This window comes from Solea solea, chromosome 3, assembly GCF_958295425.1.
Source record: "Solea solea chromosome 3, fSolSol10.1, whole genome shotgun sequence".
In the NCBI taxonomy this organism is placed as follows: Eukaryota; Metazoa; Chordata; class Actinopteri; order Pleuronectiformes; family Soleidae; genus Solea; species Solea solea.
In genome coordinates this window covers 16,625,008-16,648,567 of record NC_081136.1, presented here as the reverse complement: position 1 = coordinate 16,648,567, position 23,560 = coordinate 16,625,008, and the positions used below count along the sequence as shown (strand labels likewise).

Genomic DNA, 23,560 nt, shown 5'->3' with positions numbered 1-23,560 from the left:
ATAAACAGAGGGAATGACTAACTTATAAAATATGCTTATAAAATAAGCAAAATATAGCTCTCTTATTATCTCGTTAAAGATTTTATTGTCATATTGAGATTATAACTTAGCTAAGAAATCATTGTTTCCACCCAAGAAATAATCAAAAAACAATAAATAAGCCCTAATACAATTAAATAATTAATTTTTGCCATAAACCATATGCTAAAGGTGCTGGTGGTTTTGAATTCTCTTCTCTTCTTTCCCTCAGCTTTGTTTTGATAGATAATCACACCTCCAGTATGATATGCAAGTGTGACCAGCCCAACTACACTCAGTAACTCATCTTCCCTGCAACCGTACATACACCGTCACTCACAATCACCACCCACCCCCATGAGCCCTCCTTAGTCTCCCTAGGCTGGAGGGGTGAAAGAATCAATGTTAAAAGCCTTTTTTACCTCAGCACAGACTGTGAGTTTGCCTGACACCCCCAACCCCCAGCAGACAGGCTGGGCATGCACACACACGCACAGTGTCGCACACACACTCTCGCACACAGCTCACCAGAGGTTTAGAGGTCACGCAACAAGGACAAGAGGGCCACTGGTAAACAACAACAACAACAAGCCTCCTTTTCTCTCTCTCCTGCCTTCTCTGGTTGCAGATGGCAAACAGACAAGTGCAGGTGGTGATTGTGTTGTGGGTTAATTTTCCTCAGAATGGAGTCACACAGTGGAAAGGTTCGGTTTGGTACAGTACAGTATGTATCTTATTTGCCTTTCCATTAGCAATAGTACCAAAATAAACAGCCCCATCTGATTATTTAGCACCCCTTGACAGAAGAACCTCACTCCCTTGCGATCAGTGTAAATATCCCATGGAAGTCGAGAAAAATGCCTCCAGTCTATTCTCATTCAAAGCTTGATATCTTGTCGAGACAAACAGCCACACACAAAATAGCTGCTGGATGTCCTCCATTGTTGTCTGTTGTGTTGTGTTCATTGTTGTCACATCAGTACAACATCACGCTACACAGCCATCAGGCACAGCCCACACCCCACCTACCAAGCCTGAACCAGGGTTTTACCATTCCAGACCATATTGTGCTGTACCAAACCAAACCGTACAATGATGGAGACAACATTAGAGCCCTGCCTTACATCACGGTGCACTTCAAAACCAAAGTCACCCTAATCATATGAGACTGAGGCACTTGTCTGGCAGTGCTGCAGATGAGCAAGACGCTCTGAAGTGGGATGTGCCTTTTTCTTTTTTATCTCATTCCACTGTCTTTAAGGGCTGCCACTTCTCACATGTGCCACCATAATCCACTCACATGTGGGGTGGCAATGGACAAAATTCAACTTGTTCAACTTTCCTGCATAATTTGAGCTTGTGAGTGTGGGCATATGCAATACTTACTGAATTGCACACCACCACGATGTTGTTTGCAGATGATACTGTAATCTGTTGTGAGAGAAGGGGACCTGGAGAGGTGGAGGTCTGCACTGGAGAGAAGAGGAATGAAGGTTAGTAGGAGCTAGACGGAATACCTGTGTGTGTGAATGACAGTGAGACAGGTGGTATGGTGATGCAAAGAGTCGAGGTAGCAAAGGTGGTCAACCATCCAAAGCATGTGTGGGTGATGTGTGACAGAAGGATAGCAGGTAAAGTGAAACGGAACGGCTAGAAGATGGTAGCGAGGCCTGCTATGATGTATGGCTTGGAGACAGTGGCACTGTCTCCGCACAAGACAGGAGGTGGAGGTGGCAGAGCTGAAGATGCTTGCGATGTTGCGTCATGCAGTACATTGAGCTGCAGAGCCTTAAACTATTTGAAACAGTTACATATTTAAAACATGTTGTGTTATTTAGATTATTTAGAGGTATTTTTGAAAAGGGCCTGCAACTGAAACTGTTTTCCAAGACACAGTGGCTCCTACCATCATATAAGTAATATAAGTACCTTGAAATCTCACAGCCAGTGCAAATAAAACGGACAAACTGATCCCTCAAAGTGGGCACGATTGTGTATTATGCACCTGCTGTTGGTGATGAAAACTGCATAGAGCAAAGCTAAAAACAGAATCTGCCTGTTGGAGCAGGCAGAACAGCTCCATGCTGTGATCCACTTTCCCTCAAAGTGGCGCGTGGGATGTAGCGTCTTCTGGTCCGGCTGTTTTCAGTGCCGCCGCTTCAGCCACGTTCAGCTTTTGCTGCGGGTTTGAATTCCCAGGTAATTCATCATGCCGATGTGCTGACTCTCTGTTCACTGTAGAAGAACTGCAACAGTAAGGGAATTAAATTAATTGTGCGGGTTTCATTGTGGGAGATAAATGCTGAGTCATCGTGCATTTGAATAGCTTGCGTGTAGAGGAGAGGAGGACTCATCTTTCTGTTGCATGTTGACCCAGTAAACTATCTACTGAGTTTCCTGTTCTGTTTGTTTTTTTAATACCATTGCCCTGTCATTATTATTTCTTCATCATAATATATTGACTCCCCTTTCTTTCTCCTTTATTTTCTCAAAACTTCTCTAATGGCCTGTACCACCGACAGGCTCTTTATCAGACTGAATTTCTGCAAGACTATAATGTATTTTATTTGTAATTCAATCCTTGCTGCTCTGTTTTGCACTTATGCAGTGATGACTCTGAAGAGACCTTACCTTTTTGTGCGTCACCTTGTACCTGTATGTGATGTAGAACCAGCAGACCTGTCTTGCTCTGTCATGTTCACTCTTTCCCTTTTTCTCTGTGTGTCCGTCGCCTTACCCTTGTCTTTTGCTGTGATGTTGTAGAGCTTGGGACTTATGGGAAACTAAAATATTATCACTCAATGACTGAGGAAGGTAAGCCCAAAACATTTTTAACTACTTGATTCTCTGAGCCAGTTTCTGCCATCACTCTTGGTTGTTTTTTGAGCTCCATATCCATCCTGAAGCAGTCCCACCCCCAGCCCCATTGTATTGTGTTTGCTTGTGACATAACTGTTGCTCTTATGGCCCTATCCACACGGAAACACAACACAACACAACAATATTTCTCTTTTTTCTCGTTTCTGTGGCATCCTTTCAGGAAAAGTCTTCATCCACACAAAACCTCTCAAAGCGACTCTAACGGCGACTGTATTGCTCTATTTGAACGAGTATGCATTACATTTTTTACAATCACAGATATAGAGACAGAATTAAGAAATTCAGGGCGACTAAGGAAATAAAATAAAAGTGAACATCAAGTAAACAGACCAAACAATCACCAAACATCTAAATGATGGTGATAAGTGACAGCAAATGCAAGAGCAAGATAGAGGTGGGACGATGACATCATTTATCAAAGTAGCATATTTGTTGTCTATACAAAAGGCAAAGGTGGCATTTTGAGATTTTCACAATAAAAATGCAGACACAATTAAAAACAAAAAACAGATTTACCGAGATTCGTTTCCGTGTGGACAGCCCCTAAGTTCCACCACCTCTCTGAGATTTCACTGACATAAGTGCAAATCATTGTAGCCATGACATTTCTTTCTTTAAATTTATGTTTTACTGTAATTTTTTTTGTTTAGTCCCAGAGATATTGTGTGTTAGTATGTGCAGTGTTTATGGATTTTTTTTTCTTTTTTATCAACAAGGTTTACAGATTAACAATTTTAAAAGAAATCTATTTTTAAGAAATCTATAATCTGTGACATGTGCGATTGGGAAAGCTATGGATTCTTCTTTTTTTCTCAGGCTGACAGAACCACATACAAACACAATACCATCCTTGCCCAAGTTTCACACTTGCCCAAGAAAACAAAGCACAAGGCTCCCTTTTCATTTTTTTTTAATTTGATTTTCTACTTTGGCCACATCCCATCTGCGCCGCTGAGAAATACATCATCCATGCCTCAGCACTCACTTCGAGGTTTCACTTGCACCAGCAGTGTCTACGCACACGTAGGACTTGCGTTACTTCATTTGGCAAACTGGAGTGACTCATCCACCCAGTGGTTGTGTAACAGACGGAGCTGACTGTGAAAATGAATGGCTGTGGAAGATGACTATAGAGAGAGAGGCCGCTTATTCTTCAAAGGCTCTGAAATTGCCTCATCATTATGCAAATTGTGGGCACCTTCAATGGACCTCCCTGGACTGCAAAGACTAAAGACAGCCATTTAATTTAAGAAAATCTTAGTCTTAATTAGTTTTTACTGTTAACACTTTTGTTTAAACAGATCTAGCCACAGGGCCATTTTTTTGCATTTCCATTAGGCATAGTTCCTAAATTACCTGCCCCAACTGTTCCATTCCTTGGTACCCTTCCCTTGGCATACCAGAGTAAAATGTTACGGTTAGACTGGCTCCACCCATGGCAGTCAGCTGAGTGGGCTCCCTCTCTTGTGACTGGTGTTTTTTCAACGCCCGCAGTCTATTCTCACACAGAGCTTGACGTCTCATTGAGACAAAAAGGCCACAAATCGAGCAGGACAAAAAAAGGTGCTGGATGTCCTTCCTTGTTGTCCGTTGAGTTGCATTCACTGTTGTCGTTAGTTCTCGTCACGCCGGGCCATCAGACAGAGACCACACCCCGTGTACCAAGTAAAGGAACTTCTCCCAGTCAAAACCCAGGGCTTTACTGTTCCAAACTGTACCAGGAACCATCTAAAACATGCAGGGCAGTGGGTCCCCAGGACCAGGATTGAGAAACCGTGCCCAAAACTTAGTTTTATTTCCTCACTTCAGCGGCGGCCGTCTACAGTAAATTTCTGCAGAAATAATATCCAAATACCAGATTTTCCTTGTCTAACGCACAGCACAAAGCTCAACACCATTTGAATGCCAATATCTCCCGCCACATTTGTGTAAACAAACATGCGCAGTTGCACATGCACTACATTACACAACCACTATACAATGACCACCAAAGGTGAGTGATGTCAGGAGGGCGCGGTACCGTGAAAATGTAACGTACTTGCGTCATGTGTCATGTGTCATGTGTGGTGTGTCTGAAAGGGGGCGTGGGGAGTGTTTTGCATTGCCAAACAACAAAAAGACAAAGTGTGTGAGAGAGGTGGAAACAAACAAAACGGTGTTTGTCTCAGATAGATGAGCGAGGGAGGGAATATGGAGGGAGACAGAGGAGACAGGAGGAAGGCATAGTTCTGCCTCGGGGGGGGGGGAATGATTCTGGCAGAAGGTCACAGACAGTGTTGACATGGCCGGGTGGAATACGTATTGACGCATCAGTGTGTCGAGGACTGACAAATCAACCACGTCCTGTTGAAATAAAAAAAAATCTTTCAAATTGATTGCTTTGGGCTGAGTGGGACGATGCAGGATATGCATGCAAAGACCGACACGCACAAGAAGGGAGTGAAATTAGATATGGATGGATGCATGACACGTGGTTTTATACCAAAAAAACTAAATTTCCTGGGACACAATGGGAACCTGAAACTATGTTTCTGGTCTGTTTGGTCCATTTTTCGCCTCTATATTATTTTTGGTGTCGGGGGAATTTTATGGAAAGTCATTGTTTCACACGCCGGTGGCCGTTCATCACTAGTCATAGTCACAACAAGGTCCAGAACTGCCTTGAGGCATTATTTGTGATGTCACTGGAGCACACAGCTTAGCCACAAGGCCTTGATGCTCAATTGACAAATAGTTTAATTTTACTCCGCTTCCTCACAGCACTGAGGTTATAGATCATCTTAATATTGACCAAAAAAAAGACATGCATGTGATTCGTTCAAATTCTTCCAACTTGCAGCTATGTCTCAGGATTGTTGTTTTCTGTGAGGCTTTATTCATGGCGAATGTATCCAAAATGGCTGAACAATTAGAAACACCGAATATCCTTAACTTCTCAACCTTACATAAGAATATGATGGTATCTTAATCTAAAAGTTTATTTTACAACTCAAATCACGGAATTCGCAATAGATGTTGCAAAATATTTTTGACTTAAATCAAACTTAAACCTTAAGCAGGTTTTCACTTTTTCTTGTCTGATACTGATATTGATATCACAACCTTAATTACCTACCAATTCTTACCAATATCAGTCCAAAGTTTTTAAGACCATTTTACACCTTATTCGTGTCTGATATCAGTCAGATAGTAATTTTAGGCAATTTCAACGACAACGTTCTCCAACTGTGTAACATATATTCTGCTTCAATAAAGAAGAAATAAATAGCCCAAAACATAACTCGTCTAAAATCCTGTCGCTGCATTTTATTTACACTTTCACAGTCAGGATTGTGTCAGAATTCACATTTTTTTCTTTCTGTTATCCAATCCAGTAATTTTGACCAGTTTCAGACCAATACCGGGACTCTGTATCATATTGGCTCATCCCTAGTTGGAGAAGATGCCAGCATTAAAGTCAGGGAGTTAGTAGCCAATTCAGGCTACTCTTTTAGTCATTGGTCATATTGGAGGACCCTGGTGTGTTTGCACACCAGGAAATACAGCTATTCTGTTTGAACTTTATTGCTGTTACCAGATTGTTTTCTAGCCTCTCACTGCTCTTGTGGGTTTGTGATGTAAGGAGTAAATAAAACCAGGAGTGTATCAGTCCTTGGTGGAGGCAGCCAGAACATTGCAGGATCATCAGTACATGATATGTGATGTTATACTGACTGTTCATTTTTGTTCCGCTGGCACTTTTGTGTGAACCACTGCCATGCTTGCTCTGTGTGTTTGAAATGTGATCCTTCTGCCGTCAAAGGTGACAAAGGAGCGCTGACTGGGTTGAGGCCACAAGGCTTTGAAGATGCTGCGGTATGCAACGCTTACTTTCTATCAGCACTGTGCCACTATTTTTTTTTCTTTTTACAGGTAAATTTCGAGAGAAGGCCTCTATCCTTCACAAGATCGCTAAAAAGAAATGCCAAGTGGAGGACAGTGAGAAGGCCAATGGAGTAGCCAGTCGTTCAGGTAAAAATATCATATCTACATTTGTTCCTTTGTTCATTGTGACACAGAGGTCATTTGGACACACTAAATTGACCGTAGGTGCAAATGTGAGAGTGAATAATGTCGATACACAACCCTACTAATTCTAAAAATAGTGTGTGAAAACAAATGTTAATGAAATGTACATGGTCAAATTATTTTAAAACATTATGCTATTCCTTTGACTGATTTGTAGATTATTATTTACAAAGATCAGCTCCTGAAGCGTCATGACTCGGCCTGACCTCATTTCCTCCATGAGTCATCAGGACTGTCCACTCAAAGAGTTAATGAGCATCACGTCCGACATTAAACAAGCATGACATTATCAAGAACTGCCAAATTGATTGCAAGTGTTGTCTTCAAGCAGTATTTAAATCAATCACAGTCCCTGCCAAGTGTTATTTATGTGTGCTTTTCACTTGAAAGAGCACCGGACCAAAGGAGAGACAGGAGGCCAGAGGAAGCACTTTCATGGCTGCAATGTGGTCGGAGCAGCAGAATCAAAGAGGGACAGAGATGTTTATCAACAGGAGACAATTATGCTAACAGCAGCACATTAGCATATTAACATTTTAATCACGATGTAATCATTAAATTCATCACTGGTCTTTCAGGCCTCAAATATTTTGGATTTAGAATCTTGTAAACGATTTAATTGTCAGTATAATGTGGTTCATCTCATTTTATTTTGTCATTTTAAAAAATTCATCCAAGGTTATGTGTTGGAAAACAAGTTGTATTATCAGTCTGAGAATCTTCCTGATTATGTCACAACACACACTTGAATTAACACAATTTTCCACGGCAATTATTGTTTTTAATCATCCGATTACATGGCGTTCAGTTCTTTGTGTTTTAATCAGGGCTGTTAATTAAGTCTGGCCTCAAATAAAATAAAGTCATATCAGCCACCAGGAAGTGATGAGGCAGAGGGAGGGAGGTAACATTCACACACAGATCTTTTGTCACCAAATTACTCAACTGTACCATGCTCTGTATTTTTACTGTCATTTTCAATAGGTTCTCTCAATTTAACATGCTTATATTCGTACATTTGAAGTATTGTACATATGTATTTATTTAGACGATAGATAAATAATGTCTCAGACTAAATGAGATTTTTTTCTCAAACTAGCCATTTTAGGATTATAAAGGGTTAATAACTAAATATTGCTAAGATGCTTTCTCCCACCTCTATGTGCGTCATAACAAGTAACACACCCACACGTCTATTAGGAGCGCTAACAGCTTTTGTTCCTCTCAATTCTTTTCACGTTAATTATTCCTCTGACATCCCACAGATAAAAATCTTCCCAACAGCTCTAGTGTGGAAGTGGAGGTGACACCACCCATGAATGGAACAGCGGGGCAAGAGGGAGAGACGGTAAGCAATCACCGCTCACGTACCTTGCGTAACAAGTGCAGTGGAATGTGCTCGCACTCAAAATATCCCCCCCAAAAAAAAAGCGAAAGTCAAAAGGACTGCTATAAAAGTCAGACATTTATAAATATGTTATGCCTCTCATCCTTGGCTGTGTTCCACCTTGAGCGTGATTGATGCAAAGGTTGCGCCGACTACGGCACAGGTCACTGTCGCTGTTAATTTCCCAGCATGCACTTTGGCGAGTTCTTCCATCTTCACGCAGGCCCTGCCAAAGACCTGCCTCCTCCCACTGAGTTCTATAATCACAGTCCTCACTCACCTGCTGCTCCCCACCGCTGAGCACTCCAAACGAAACACTCTTTCACACACACACACACACACAGACACACACACACACAAGTGTCACACTTGACGTACAGCCAGACACAGGGAGTCTCAAAATGACACCTGCAGCTGTTGCACTGGCATGAGCGATGACGGTGGGACACAGTGACCTGCACAGCCAGCAGACGGGTCCTCATGGAAAGAGGGCAGAGATTCAAAGTGGAGCACCGTGTGCGGAAAGGTCGTTTTCACTAGTTACACTGCTGCAACCAAGAATAACCACACTTTTATTTTCCACTACGGTTCAAATTAGCATTTTCATCCTTGTCCCAATGGCTGAAATGTGTTGAAAATTAAAAAATAATTCTCTTCTTTTCATAGGTTGTTAATTCTGTAATGCATACATGTGGTGATTGTTGTTATTCTGCCTGTTTGGTCTTTGTGAACAGAATCAGGGTAACATTGTGACCTAAGGAACATTTTGCCACTTTTCCATTATACAGTTCTCGCACGACTTGGCTCGACTCAGCTCTACTCAGTTTTATTTTTGCTTCTCCATTATGGGTACTACCTGGTACCAGGTGCTTTTTTTGGTACCGTCACTGGAAGAACCATGAGTGCAACATCTGACACAAGAATCCAAGTGAAAAATGTCGAAATGTAGATCAGTAAAAAAAAAATAAAAAACATGCTGTGATCTCCAACATCTAGTAAGGGCATTAATCAAATTTCAATGTTCAATAGCAATCGTGAGCCGAATCACAGCCCGTTTCACTGTATTTTAGTTTAGTGACAGAGTCTGCGCTCCGGTCATTCAGGAAGTACTGAACTACTTTTTAATTAACTGATTCTCATGATTCAGTACATCAAAGAGAATTGCTTTGCTCGTCATTTGTTTGTGTGTGTGTGTGTCACGTATGAAACAACGTCACAGCAGTTTCACACAGCCATGCAATGACAACCTAGCCCACGCTGAGGAGGTACTATCTTAATGGAACACAACGTGCCTGATACCAAACCGAGTATAGTAGTGAGTAGAGTAGTAGTAGTAATTCCGGTCACCTCCTTCACCCATCCCACCCGTTTATACTTTTGCATTTTCCTTTTACTGTGATATTATTGTTATGATTTAGAACAGTGTTCCCCAAACCTTCTAAATGGGGAATCACTTTTCTAAGTTTACTTTTTTTCAGTTTACAGCCATATCTGTAACACCTGATATCATTTTGAATCGGTAAATGAATCTTGACATGCTAAATTAATTAAACCTTTATTTTATGCGTTATTTAAAAACAGATACACACACATCTTAACTAAAGGTTAAAATCCTGCATATTTGTTTGGAGACCCCAAAAAGAATTCTCCTGTGACTGGGTGTAGCAAAATAAAGGCCAATCTGAGTTTGACTTATCTATAAATTTGTCCTTCAGTTTTTCTCTTTGACAGTGATGTTATGTCGAACAGTGGCCTATAGGCACCTGCATTTTCCCGATAATCTAATCTCACTCAAGGACGAAAAACTAATTTCATAATCTGTCCCCTGCCTTAATCTTATGCAGTTTACCTCACTGCAGACTACTAACCCTCTATATGCAATGCACAAATAATCATGTGTGTTGCAGGGATTTTTGTAAAGGCTTTGCAAAGGTATTGTTATAGATGAAATAAGGCCAGTAGTTTTTTATATAAGGTCTCCATGTTATTATGGACACAGATTATAATCTTGCACGATCCTCTTTTGAATCAAATCCCTGTGTTTTCTCGTATATTGTGTCATTGCAACCGAGAATACGTTTGAAACACTGTAGTTACAGCAGCACTTACTGTAGATGTACAGCATTCCTGCTACATAAAGTTTGAGCAGTCTATAGATATAGCTCTCCTGTGGATGCATTTAGGAGGATCTCAGAATAGTCCACAAGCTCTGATTCACAACATGGTTGTGTGTTTATCGATTTGTTCCATTGCACTAAGTTGTTTACAGATTGATCTCCTACTCCTGGGTTAATAATAGTTTTTACTGATAAAACTGTCGTCGCTTCCCTGAAGCTGAAAATATTTGTGTCTGTGAAAACAGAGGCGATGCAGCCACCATTTTAGACTCGCTTTGAAAGTGGGGAAAAGGGTGGAAAAAGGTAGAAATAGATATAACTCAGAAAACCAGCTTTTTCAGGCGATGATTCGCGGTAATTTGGAAGAGCTGGATGCTTATTGGCATGGCTAATTCTCATATGCCGCTATTTTTAGACATCAGTGCCACAGCGCACCTGCCTGTGTCAGCCAGGAAGTAGCTGGAAACGGCTCCCACCTTTATTTGTCGCCAGAGGCCCCATGGTACTAATTGTTCAATTCCTCCAGGATGCTTTTGCAACCAAGATTCAGGAATAAGGGAATAGTTAAGGTCAAAGTAAAAACCTGCAGCATTTTCCCAACCTCCCCCGCCCCCGTTGTTAAAACCCTTCAGAGCTGTACAGACAGACATGATCATATATGTTGTATATGTTGAATAAATTAATTTGGCTTTCATTTAATCACACAACAAAAACCAAAACACAGAGAGACTATTGAAAAAAGTGAAACCAAAAAGATGTTGTGACTCATCCTACCTTCAAAAAAACAGTCTCTGCCTTGTGTGTTAATCTTTTGCTTCATCTGTTTTGCCTTTCTTCCAGATGGAGCAGATGCTTATATTCACGGTGTGGCAGCTGTTAAAAAAAACAAAACAAGAACTGTTTTCAGACAAAATAGTCAAGCTACTACAAGAAAGACCAGCATTTTCATCTCTGTACATGGTGGATGAAAAATGTCAGCAGTTTGCAGGGATTTCTTTGCCCCGCCCTCCTCTGCGCTGCTGCTGTATACACACAAAACAGGGCTCCCTTGGAATCACTGAAAGTTTTTGAATTTGAAAAAAAAATCCAAGGCCCCTCTTAAGCTGTGTCTGCACATTTGGTCCTTGAATTTGGTGGAATTGGTCAACCAAGGTGTGGGTTACGCACTGCAGCTTTAACCGTGTAACTGTGTGCACTGCTTTCTGTCCCATCACTCATACTTGCACTGTTTGATGAATCAACAAAATAATGCAACAGATTTGCAGCTGTTTCCAGCTGTTTCCTTTTTTTTCCTATTGTACAACCTTCTTGCCTCACACCAGTTGCCATAGCAAACATTTCCCTCCAGGAAGAAAAAGAAAAATAGCAAATGTCACACCTTCCCTTGCAGTGCTGTAGTGCCTGGTAAAAGTCAGTGCCTTTAAGCTTGGCATTGGCAGCATTACCAACTGAGACACACTGCAGGGCAGGAAAGGCCCCCGAGGGGCTGGCATTTGGGAGCCAAGTCGGAAGTAGGGAGCACTAGCTCTGTGGGGTACGTCAGCACAGAACGCAAATGAAGCGAATCATAAAAAGACAAATGATGCAGGCCTAGTGTGCATTGTCAGCACGGATCCCCTGGAATCACCTGCATGTATTTGACGTATTCAGTTAACAGCTGCAGAACTACAATCAAACACAGCTTTTCTCGTATATACAGTCAGAACATCATATCTCTTACATGGTTGGAAAAACAACACTGAGCCTCAGGTGTCTGGTTTTGGGGCCTTTTAACAGAAAACAATGCAGCCATCTGGATATGCAGAAGAGGAGACGTGAGGACGTTGAGCATTAGTAATGCAAGCACTGCCTTTTGTTTGGCAGCTCTGATTACCAAGGTTACCAGGCGATACTCAACAGCAGTCGCTGTCACAGCAGGGACAAGCTCCATATGATTCAAGAACTGTGCATGAGCTAACCTCGAGGACTGCTGCCTCACTTGATTGCTATTAAGACTTAAATAATTCTGTCTGGTTTTATGATTTTTTTTTTTTTTCTTCTTCTCTGTTCTGCTGCCTTGCACTCACACTCATAGGGCAAGAGACAAATTCTAAGTCGGTGTATTCTGCTGAGGTCTGCATGTGTGGACCTGTTCTCTGCAGGTCCCCAAAGCTCGTACCTTCCTGTTTAATTGGATACAAAGGGACCGCAGACACCTTTCCACTCTCTAAGGCCTTGTTGTTGTACCGGTAAAATCCACAAGCATCAGACTGTTTAAAAGAGTCTGGTTTTTTTTATCAGCACGCACAAAAGCTAAGCAGGTGAAACGGAGTGACACCACTGTTGTCTTTCTGTCAGTGTCTGTCAATTGATGCCGATCCGCAGACATGTGACAGTCTTTCGCTCGCTTGGCATTCCAGCGACAGGTCCAATCAGACCCCAGGGGTCTGCCGACGCAGCCAGCACCAGCAGTCAGACGTGATGAGGCCCTGATGCCTGGAGAGACCGGGCCCTTCAGGCTCGTGCAATCTCCCAAATCACAGTCATCAGACTCCTCTGTTTCTGCAGAGCAAAGGCACAAGCACCCAGCCATGTCGTGGATTTCTGCTTTTGACTCACACATCCAGAAAGTGCACTAACATTATCTCCACTTATTAAGCTAAATAGAGTCTTGGATTATCATGAATGCTCATGCAAAAAGTGCATTTTAAATGTTTCCTTCCCTTTACTGTCTCCTTTCAGGCCGAGGATGAGGAGGAAGAGGACCAGCCCCTGAGTCTTTCATGGCCTGAAACTAACCGCAAGCGGCTCACCTACCTCCTCATCATCCCAATAGTCCTCCCCCTGTGGCTAACGCTCCCTGATGTCAGGAAAGCGGTATGTGCTGGGAACAGACTGAGACTTAAAAAAGGCTAAAAATGGACGTACTCACCACGCAGTCAGATTTGTGATTTGAGCAGCAACACGTCCCGCAACCAGGACAATACTGTGATCCTCTAAATGAGAACATGATTGACATCCATTTTTATGTGCAGTCCGTGATTAAAACGAACTGGAAGTTATCCAGCGTCATCAGCCTCCTCTGGATTAATCTGTGTGGTTTTTCTTCTTGTCCTTCAGTCTTCAAAGAAGTTCTTCCCCGTCACCTTCTTGGGTGCCATCGGCTGGATCGGAGGCTTCTCTTATCTGATGGTGTGGTGGGCTCACCAGGTACAAAGTTATCAAAAGTTCTGTGTATTTCTGCTTGGTCGTCACAGCAGTACAATCACCAAGGATGGATGACTGAACTGGCTTTCCAGGCCCAAGGGCTCAGGGAGCCCCACAGCCGAAGCCTCTGCGCTACAATATTATTCATCATAATATTTTGATTGGGCCTGCATTTAGAAGCCTTTGGCAGATATTCAATCTACTTCCGATACATCAATTTAAAATCTATATTTTTTTTCATAATAAGTCTTTTAAATGTACTTTGTTTTGAAGGAGACTAACAACATGAACAAAAAAAGAATGCCTCTGGCCACATGAACCCAATGCATAAACCGAGAGAGTAGTGAAAGAATGTTTACAACCAAAAACTATTTTCCCTTTTTGTTTGTGTTTTGCAGGTTGGAGAGACCATTGGGATTACAGAAGAGATTATGGGCCTGACTATATTAGCAGCTGGAACCTCCATCCCTGACCTCATCACCAGTGTTATTGTGGCACGCAAGGGGCTTGGTGACATGGCTGTCTCCAGCTCCGTTGGCTCCAACATCTTCGACATTACTGTCGGGTACGCTGTCTGAGCTTAATTTGAGTCTGTGCACGCCTAATCTTTGATTTGTAGATCAGTGTAAGGAATGTTTTAAATCCAGGGACCAGAATGCCGTGTTTGGTGAGATTTAAATGTATTGTCCCAGATTTAGCCATTTAGTCCTATAATTACACAAACTTCAACAGTGGTCAGCAAATTAATCCACCATCTGCAGTCTTTGGCCCAGCAAATAAAATCAAAAATTGAAATGATGCACAATAATTATTAACAGAACTTCAGAAAGAACTTCAGCAGGTCATCTTCACATTGTCTACATGTCTAAATGCACTGTGATCATTGGCTAATTATATTTTTGCGTTTACAAGCAGGTGATCAGGTGTATCGGTAACACTTTACAATAAGGGTATATTAAACAACATTAGTAAACGCTGTTAATGTACCATTTTTTATTTGCATTGTAAGCCTTTATTAATACTCCTTGAGACCCTTATTTTAATGTGGGTCATGTATCACTTAAGCATGCTAAATAAGCCTTACATGAGCACAGTTTACCATGTTGATCTTTATTACTAGTCTTTGCGATTCTTAAACAACCACAGAGGTACGAAACATTTCGTGTGACTTTACAGTAAGGGTCACAAGGAACTGTAATAAATGGTAATCATGGTTAAGAGATGCTTAATTATAATTAAGTATAGAGATTAGCAAATACGATACTAAAATCACCGGATACTGGAAAGAGAATGCAAAAATCAGATACAATCCAACATCCTGTACAGAGAGTAAAAATAATAACTTCAATAATATTAACAAATGCTTAGTTAAAACGTGAATCAACTATTATTAATTCTCATTAACTAAACACATTTACTATATAGCTACTCAATGATGGTTTCTGTGGGACAGCGGCAAGTAACACGTGCTTGTGTGTTCGCAGACTGCCGTTCCCATGGCTCCTCTGGTCCTTCTTCAACAACCTGCAACCAGTGAAAGTCAGCTCCAACGGCCTCTTCTGTGCCATCGTGCTCCTCTTCCTCATGCTCCTCTTTGTCATCATCTCCATCGCCGCGTGCAAGTGGCGCATGAGCAAGCTGCTCGGCTTCATCATGTTCATGCTGTATTTCGTCTTCCTGGTGGTCAGCGTCATGCTGGAGGACAGGGTCATTTCCTGTCCGGTGTCTGTCTGAGCACCACCGCCACCACCACCTCCAGTACAGCCATTTTTATTGTCACTCCCACTTGACCTTTGCGATCGAAGAAGAGCTGGATGAGAGAATATTCTAAATATGTGAGAGAAAGCATTTAATCGATGGCTGTTTACAATTGACAGGTGGTGACGGTGAGTGGACTTTTCTTGGCTGATATTATTTTTTACTATTATTATTATTATTATTATTATTATTTCATTAGCAGGTGAGAGGGATTGTGCGTGTGTCAGCCAAATATAGAAACATTATGCATGCCATTAGTTTCACTAGATGAGGAGAATAACCTCTTGTGAACTTTGGGGGTGAGAAAAAAAAAAACATCCGCTGGATTAAGCTCTTAATAATAAATGCAGTGACTGAGCTGAAATTGTGAGCGTATTTGAACGTTTAACAGACCAAGATGCCGTCGGCGAGCGTGAAGAGGAATTTGTGGACTGTTACCGCGTGGCTGGAGAGCTTGTGTCCTGTTACTGTACGAAAAATATTCTTCTCCGGGCTTTGCACCTGAGCAAAAAGGGAGGAAAGACTCTTGATAGACAGACGCAATTCATCATGGTTTTTTTTTCATGAATTCATCTGAGTTGTCGGGTTGGAACCTTTCCTTCCTCCCTGTCGCACAATGTTTTTTGCCACCACTGAATGTTTCTTCAGAGATTCTCTTTTTTTTAATTAATTTTATGAAGTTAAAAGTAGCATTAGATGTACTGTAGCAGTATTAACTGGCGTAGAGTTCTGACAATCTGCTCCTCTTTCTGATTGTACAGCCATTTTCATGCTTCAGACACACACACACACACACACACTGACTGAGCAAGACAAGAAAAGAGGCCTGACTGCAGTTTAGCTTCTCAAAATCCATGCCAAACTTCAATATGTTTCACTGGTTTGGTTTTTAAAAGAAGCATGAGTAAGTTTAATGATTAAGTCAGTCAATAAAAGAATAATGTTAAAATAATACATTTGAAGAACTTAACAGTGTTAAAGTGTCATGGTTTCCTAAGATTAGTATCAATGTGTAGTGGTTCACAGTAGAACTGGGCTCATCTCATCGGCTAGTCAAGCTCCCGGGTCGTAGTTTCGAGAAATAAACTGCATGTAAAAAAAAAAAAAGAAGAAATAAATACTAATCAACATTTGAGAAATTGTTACCAAACTGTATACTTTTTCAAACATGTTTCATAACTTCTTAATGCAATCCAGTGCTCGGTCTCTATGTAGAAAATGTCCAAATGTATGGTCAGTTATATCTATCAGACTTGTGCGATTTCTTTTCTAATCAAAGGTGCTTTTTTGTGCATGTGTGCAAACTCATCTGAAGTCACCACACAAAAGATATTCCTTCAATTTATCTATGACTAGAGGCGATACTACCAGTATGTTGCGACTAACAGCAAAAATATATATACTTAAGTATATACAGTATATATAAACCATAATCACTATCTCTCTTTAAGCCACATAGAATGTGGAGATCACATTTAACAGCAATATATACCCTGCGTGTCACTGTCAAGAATTGCACCCCATCCTTTGTGTCTGTCCTCCTTCCCATGTGACGAAGTCCACAATCCCCCAAAAACAGGCGACCCTCGACCCCCTCCCACACATGTAAACGCTGGCCAGAACCACCCACTTTACTTTAACACAACCATTGTACAGCAGCTGAGTAGGAACACTAACTTGAACAGTAACTGTAACTGTAAAATAGTAGTAAATAGAGTGTGTGAGGAAAAATGCATGCGAGGAATATGGGCTGGTTACCCAGTGACTGTACAGCCGGGCTTATCCAACCATGTACATTCACTTTTATGCATCCATTCAGAGATGAACACCAAGGACAATGGTTTTATTTTGTACATATAATACTCTCTTTTTGCAAAAAACTAAACAAAAAAAACAACAACAAATGGTTCATATATGAATTTTAATTTCTTTGAGGGGTTTTTTCTTGCAGTAGTGGATGGAAACAAATATGTAACATGGTTTTACTGAGCAAAACGCATTTATTTTATAGTCAGCTCCTCATCAGGTTTGCATACATGATCGCACGCCTGTTCAGTTTCTGCTATGAAAGGAGGGCTTTAAAAACCACACTGCCTCCTCTTATTCATTAAATGTAGGATTTTGTGATGCCTACAGGTTGCAAAAGCACAGCAAAAGAAAAACGATGGTCACAAACACATATGGTGTGATTCATTTTGTGTATTTCCTCCACCAACTCAGTTTAAGGCCTTAAGTGCCCACACTTTTCCTGAATTTGATGATGTCACCTCAAATTTCTGCTTGTTGTGCTCCCTCAAAAAACTTTTTGTCAAAATTTGAGAAAATTACAAAAAAAGTCTGAACAGTAAATGTGAAGCTGTAACGTTATCAAGTTAAAATATAATTTGGTTGACTACTGCGCACACTCACTTTTCCGAAAACCCCTCTATTTTTTCATTTCTCTTAAGTGTCCGTGTTTTGTTTTTGTCATCAAATGAATGGTGAGAATAAAAAAGACAAAAAAATAATAATTCACACACACGTAAATAAAATGCTAAAACTGGTTTAGCAGGTTAGCTCAGCATCGATTTTTGGATTCCAGACAAAATGACTGTGAAAGCTGACCACTTACAAACATTCTCGCACTGTACATGTTTTCATTCTCTTGGTGTTAGTGTAAGATTTATTTAAGGTGTACATATATACAGATGCAATTTAACCATATAATCTATCTGTGTAAAAGAGACACGTGTCCTTATGTAAAAACACAAAGTATATAATGAAACGAATAAAGATGATAATTGAAATATGCAATATTGTGTTTCTTGGTTTTAAATCGCTGTTGGAATGCATACATTTTTGTGTATTCAGGTGTTTTTAAGTGATGGTTGCATTGTGGATCAGCTGCATATACTACATAATTAAGTCAGAGTTTATCTGCTGCAAGATTAGTTCCTACAGCCTTTGTGGTTTCAATGTGCTTTTTTGTTTCTACTTTCCCTCTTGTACTGTGGTGCCTTTCTCCTCTTGTATGTGGCTGAGTTGTGGAGTAGGGCGCCCTCTTGAGATCAAACCCTGATACTTCAGGTGTACTTGAAATTTCAACTTGAAGTTGAACATTCAGCATTTCCCTGGAATCACTTTGGTCGTTCTGTAGAATTGTGCAACACCGCTTTTTCAAGTATCCACAAGACATTTTTCCTCAGAACGGTGTTTCAATCTTCTGAGTGTTGTGTTCACTGGAAACTGGTCCCACGTATTTGCGAATCATCCACTGCTAACACATGATTCAAGTTTGTTTGTCCATCCATCCGAGTTTCAGGTGAGGCCAAATCATCACTGAGCTATTTCACATTTTAGTGATATTTACACACTTTATTTACTTTATCTATATTTAATACTGTTTAAATGTTAGTTATATATAGTTTAAATGTTTGCCTTGCATAATACTGATAACTAAAAGAAATACAGTGCCGTCCCAAGCCTTTATGGAGCCCTAAGCTAAACTTGATTTGGGGGACCACCTCAGAGAAGCCAGTGCTTGACTATTATTCATACTAATTTAACACTCCTGCTTAGTTTGCTTATACCGGCTCTGGAAAAATCACACAGCCAAATGTAATTCACTGATTTGATCATGTAATTTCATATTGTGTCTACTTTGGTGAAAAAAAAAACCTTAATTGTATGTAATATAATCAGGATTCTTATATTCCTTAATGCTTTTATTTTTCGTACAGTTCTCTATTTTTTATATATATATATATGAGATTTTGTTCTGTCTTTGCTTTTGGTTTCTGTTTTGTTTTGCAGGAGGAGATGAGATTGTGGGAAATTTTTGTTTATATTATCTCTACTGACACATGAAGTTGGACTATTTAAAAAAAAAGATAATCATTTGTGAGTCAGTGGCATTCGTGAAGTTTGTGGGACTTCCCCCTCCTCCCACTCAACAGACCAGCTCACTTTCGAATTTATTTGCCAGCAGTTAATAAACTCCACATGGTTGTGAACACAGGGTAAGTGGCAGCAAGGGCGTCTTGTTCAGGAAGCCAGCTTACAATCGGCCAGACTTTGCTCTGTGCGGTGACTTCACCATCCTGCTGTTACAGGGTGTGCTTGCATTTGATTCAAAGAGAAAAAAAAAAAAGTCCCGGCCAAGTCTTGTGCACTCACTCAGTCCTTTTCTGAGTGTGGCTGCACAGAGGCCCTGAATGAGCAGACGTTGGCTCCAGAGTGAGAGAATAGCTTCAGTATATTTCATATGCGGGCGAGTCATCACCAAAAGTGCTGCATTTAGCTGTTCTTCAGGATACATGTGGAGAGCAATTTTCATGAGTCCTCACAAAACAGGGTCTCAGTGGACCTGAGACCATATGATGACTAACAACTCTGTCTCTGCTTGTGTGAAGTGCGAGTGCTGCACATGTGGCTGTGTGATTCAGCCTGAGAATGTCTTACAGAGAGTGTTTTGGTTCTTGAAGTGAAGAGAACATGATGAACACTGTTAGCTACTACAGACCAAAAAAGTGCAATAATAGTGAACAAGCTAATGTGTCATGATGGCAATTCTTAACTGAGTCAGGAACAGTGGAATGTCAGCAAATAAGGAGAAGGCACAGCATTTTGTCTGAACTGTTATAAAATGTAACCATCTTCAAAACCTTTAAAGAGTAAAAATGAAGTTCTTGTGCTACTGCTAGAAAACACTTCACCTTTCACCTGTCATATACCTCTACATATATAGTAATAGAAATGGCTGCAAAAAGGGTCATCAATGACAGAATAATGTGTGGAATAGTTGGCTTAAATTGGGCTATGACTTTGTTTTGTTCTGCGGAAAAAAAAGCTTTTTATCACATATTGTCACATGTGTAGTATAATGAGTGTGACAGAGTCAAGTTTATTTTTTTTTATATTTACAGCGTATAGTATGGAAGTCCATTTCCGCCTCTTGATCAAAAAAATTATGAGATACTAATTTATAATTATGAGATACTAAGTCAAAATTATGAGATAGCTAAGTCAAAATTATGAGATAAAAAGTCATAATTGTGAGATAAAAAAGTCAAAATTATGAGCTAAAAAGTCGCAATTATGAGATACAAAGTCATAATTATGAGATAAAAAAGTCGAAATTATTAGATACAAAGTCATAATTATGAGATAAAAAAGTCGAAATTATGAGATACAAAGTCATAATTATGAGATACAAAGTCAACAAATGAAATCCTTAATTTGCTTGTGGATTCACATGGGATTCTACTAAGCAAGCACACCCTTGAAAGGATTTTAAGCAAGAAGCAACTCTGGCGTAGAATGCCATTGAGGCGCATGCACACTACTTATCTCATAATTTCAACTTTTTATCTCATAATTTTGACTTTTTAGCTCATCATTTTGACTTTGTATCTCATAATTTCAACTTTTTTATCTCATAATTTTGACTTTGTATCTCATAATTTTGACTTTGTATCTCATAATTTTGACTTTGTATCTCATAATTTTGACTTTTTATCTCATAATTTCAACTTTTTTATCTCATAATTATGACTTTTTATCTCATAATTTCGGCTTACTTAGAGGATATTTTTTTTTATCAAGGCTAAGTTTTATCTGTCTTTTTTTTTCTGGCAGAAATGGGCTTCCATAGTATAGTGTATTGAATAATACATTAAGTTTTTAGTAAGTTTTTATAGTTTTACTGTGTAATTGTTTGTGTTTTGCGCTGCCTTCTGTGTGTGTTATGTCCTTTAGGTGGTTATATGCAGCACTATATATGTTTGAAATAACATGCATAAAATGGAGACAACAGACAACAATATGCTACTTTGGGAAAATGATGATGTCATAATCCCACGTCTCTCTTACAAACATCCACTCTTACACTCATACCTAGTGTCCAATTTGAAAAAAAAAAACCATTATAATCAGTGCAGTACAGTGTTAATGATGTCTAGAAAAGGACCATGGTTACACTCGTTTTGTCTTCATATCACAAGAAGACAAAAGGTTCCCCTCAGAGTGACTCAATCACTCTGAATCACAAAGACAATGTGCTCGTTCTGCTCTGAAATAACTCCCCTGTGATGATAAGTGTGATCATTTCTGAACAAACTGCTGTGGAACTACAGCACACATCGCCCCGACCAGGAGCCTTTTGTCTTTTCAGTGACGCCATCGCACCTCTTTCACACCTTATTGTTAAAACTGCTCTGTCGTGTGTCTTATTCTAGCTGCTTCACGACAGCTAACTGTTCCCAGAAAGGAGTGCCTTCACCCAAGTGGGCCGACCTGTTGGTTTTAATGGCGTCGCTATCGTCACATGAATGATAGCTCCTTATTTTCTATTTACAGTTTGGTAACCATGATAAACAAATGCTCAACTATGCGCAATGGAATTGTTAACCCTGTCAGGCCCTGCAATTGTCTTATACTCTAATTTATTTGCTCTGTGGGAGTGAGCAGGTGTGGCCCATGTCGACACCTTAGGAAGTGAGTCATTGCCGAATGTGCTTATGTCAGCTTTGGGACTGTCAAAAAAAATAGAATAAAATGAATAAACATATTGTGTGTGTGTGTGTGTGTGTGTGTGTGTGGTGGGGCGGGGGGGTTTACTCTGACGTGTGGCCATGTAATCTGTGGGAAAGGACTAAAACAGTCTGATCAGTGACTGTCAACTCATAAATGCAGATTGTGCTTAGTTTGAAGGAGAAATGAACTATAAAATGTCAGGGCAATCTGTTGCATTCCAATTAAAAGAACCATTACAATGAAGACAAAACAATCAGTTAATGGTAAAAGCAGCAAAAAGTAGTTTTCGTCTGATAAATGTTATCAATCTGTGACAAGAAAAGACATCATTAGATGTGTGAGTAGCATTTTATCACAGGAGGAGGTTGACATATTGTTGTCATATCACATTTATTCTGTCTATTATTTTTAATGTCTCATTTACTGTATGTCACTCATCTGAAAAAGTATTGACTAACAGGAAGTAAATTGGGTAAAAAGTGTGCAGTGTTAAGTTGTGAAGAATGCATATTCCCAACTATATTTGCAGTAGCTGAGAATGTATCACTGAAAAGACACAGTGATCTTAAGTGGAGGGACACAGATGTTCCTCCTCCGGCTGGTGACTCTTCACAATCATGAATCACTTATGTTCAAGCTGTAATTCAATGATTTGATAATTAAAAATGTGCCACATGTAGTCTACTGTGTATGCGAGGCAATGAGCGAGAGCTGGTAATAGTTACGGCTCATGAAGTGATGTTTTCCTGTTCTGAACAGCCACCGCGCTCTGGTCTAGACTGGTTTTGAATCACGGTGTGTGACTCATTTGTGGACCAGAACTGTGGAGTCATGGTATAATTTTGTGTGACCATCAGCAAGTCACATTTCTATTAAACTGGGACTTTATCGTTTTAATGCGGAAGTCATCCGTTAAAAAGAAATGAGAAGTTTTCACTCATTATTTGATGAGAAAGTAATCCATTAAATATGTCCAATTACAAAATGAAAATGCATCCACTTTCAATTCAGCTTAAACTTAGAGTTTAAGCTCATATTTTCTTTTCACAGCAAAAAAAACATGAAGAAGATTTAAAAAAAAATCCCTCAAGAAAGGAAAATTGTTGTCAAACAAGCAAGTTCTATGACAACTTTCTTACTTTAATTTGAATTAACTTAAATAATTAAAGTTTTTTAAGTTTGTCAACCATTCACTTTTACAGTGTAGTGTAATTAAACTCATTATTTGATGAGAAAATAATGCATAAGACTTTGATATAAAAAAAATTATACTTGTGATTCAATTATTTAAAATCTCATTGTATAATTATATTAAATTCTTGAAAACTCATTTGAGAACCACACCATTATGATTATTATTATAATAATAATTTTTGTTGACAATTTGATAATTGGACAACGACTTAGTGATACATTTTTCTGTTACCATTGTGTATTTAAATCTTTGTGAATCGTAATACATCTGTGATATGTCTGAGGGTTTGTGTGATCAGTCACTCCTGGGGGGGGGGGGGGGGGGGGGAATTAGGTCAGTGTGTGAAACTTCGTCAGCTCCCAAAGGTGGAGGAAGCCACGCCAGCGCTGTGCCCTTGCAGCCAAGCCCAGAAAACACACCTACCCACCGCCCTGTGAA

The 23,560-nt window shown here is 40.0% G+C and overlaps 1 protein-coding gene across 9 annotated transcripts in view; it reads left to right on the top strand.

The window, feature by feature from the left end:
- The window catches only part of LOC131456569 (sodium/potassium/calcium exchanger 2-like), a 47,370-nt gene extending 29,163 nt beyond the window's left edge, over positions 1–18,207 (top strand). For 4 of the 9 annotated variants that reach the window (XM_058625018.1, XM_058625017.1, XM_058625014.1 and 1 more), the window contains 8 exons: positions 1,437–1,511; positions 2,782–2,832; positions 6,811–6,909; positions 8,232–8,314; positions 13,192–13,326; positions 13,570–13,659; positions 14,055–14,221; positions 15,141–18,207. In XM_058625018.1, the coding sequence (XP_058481001.1) occupies positions 1,437–1,511; positions 2,782–2,832; positions 6,811–6,909; positions 8,232–8,314; positions 13,192–13,326; positions 13,570–13,659; positions 14,055–14,221; positions 15,141–15,390 (950 nt within the window). In that variant the 3' untranslated portion in view covers positions 15,391–18,207. The remainder of the gene's footprint in view (positions 1–1,436; positions 1,512–2,781; positions 2,833–6,810; positions 6,910–8,231; positions 8,315–13,191; positions 13,327–13,569; positions 13,660–14,054; positions 14,222–15,140) is intronic. The other 5 variants (XM_058625023.1, XM_058625022.1, XM_058625021.1 and 2 more) reach the window with 3 other exon arrangements.
- Positions 18,208–23,560: the final 5,353 nt, after the last annotated feature.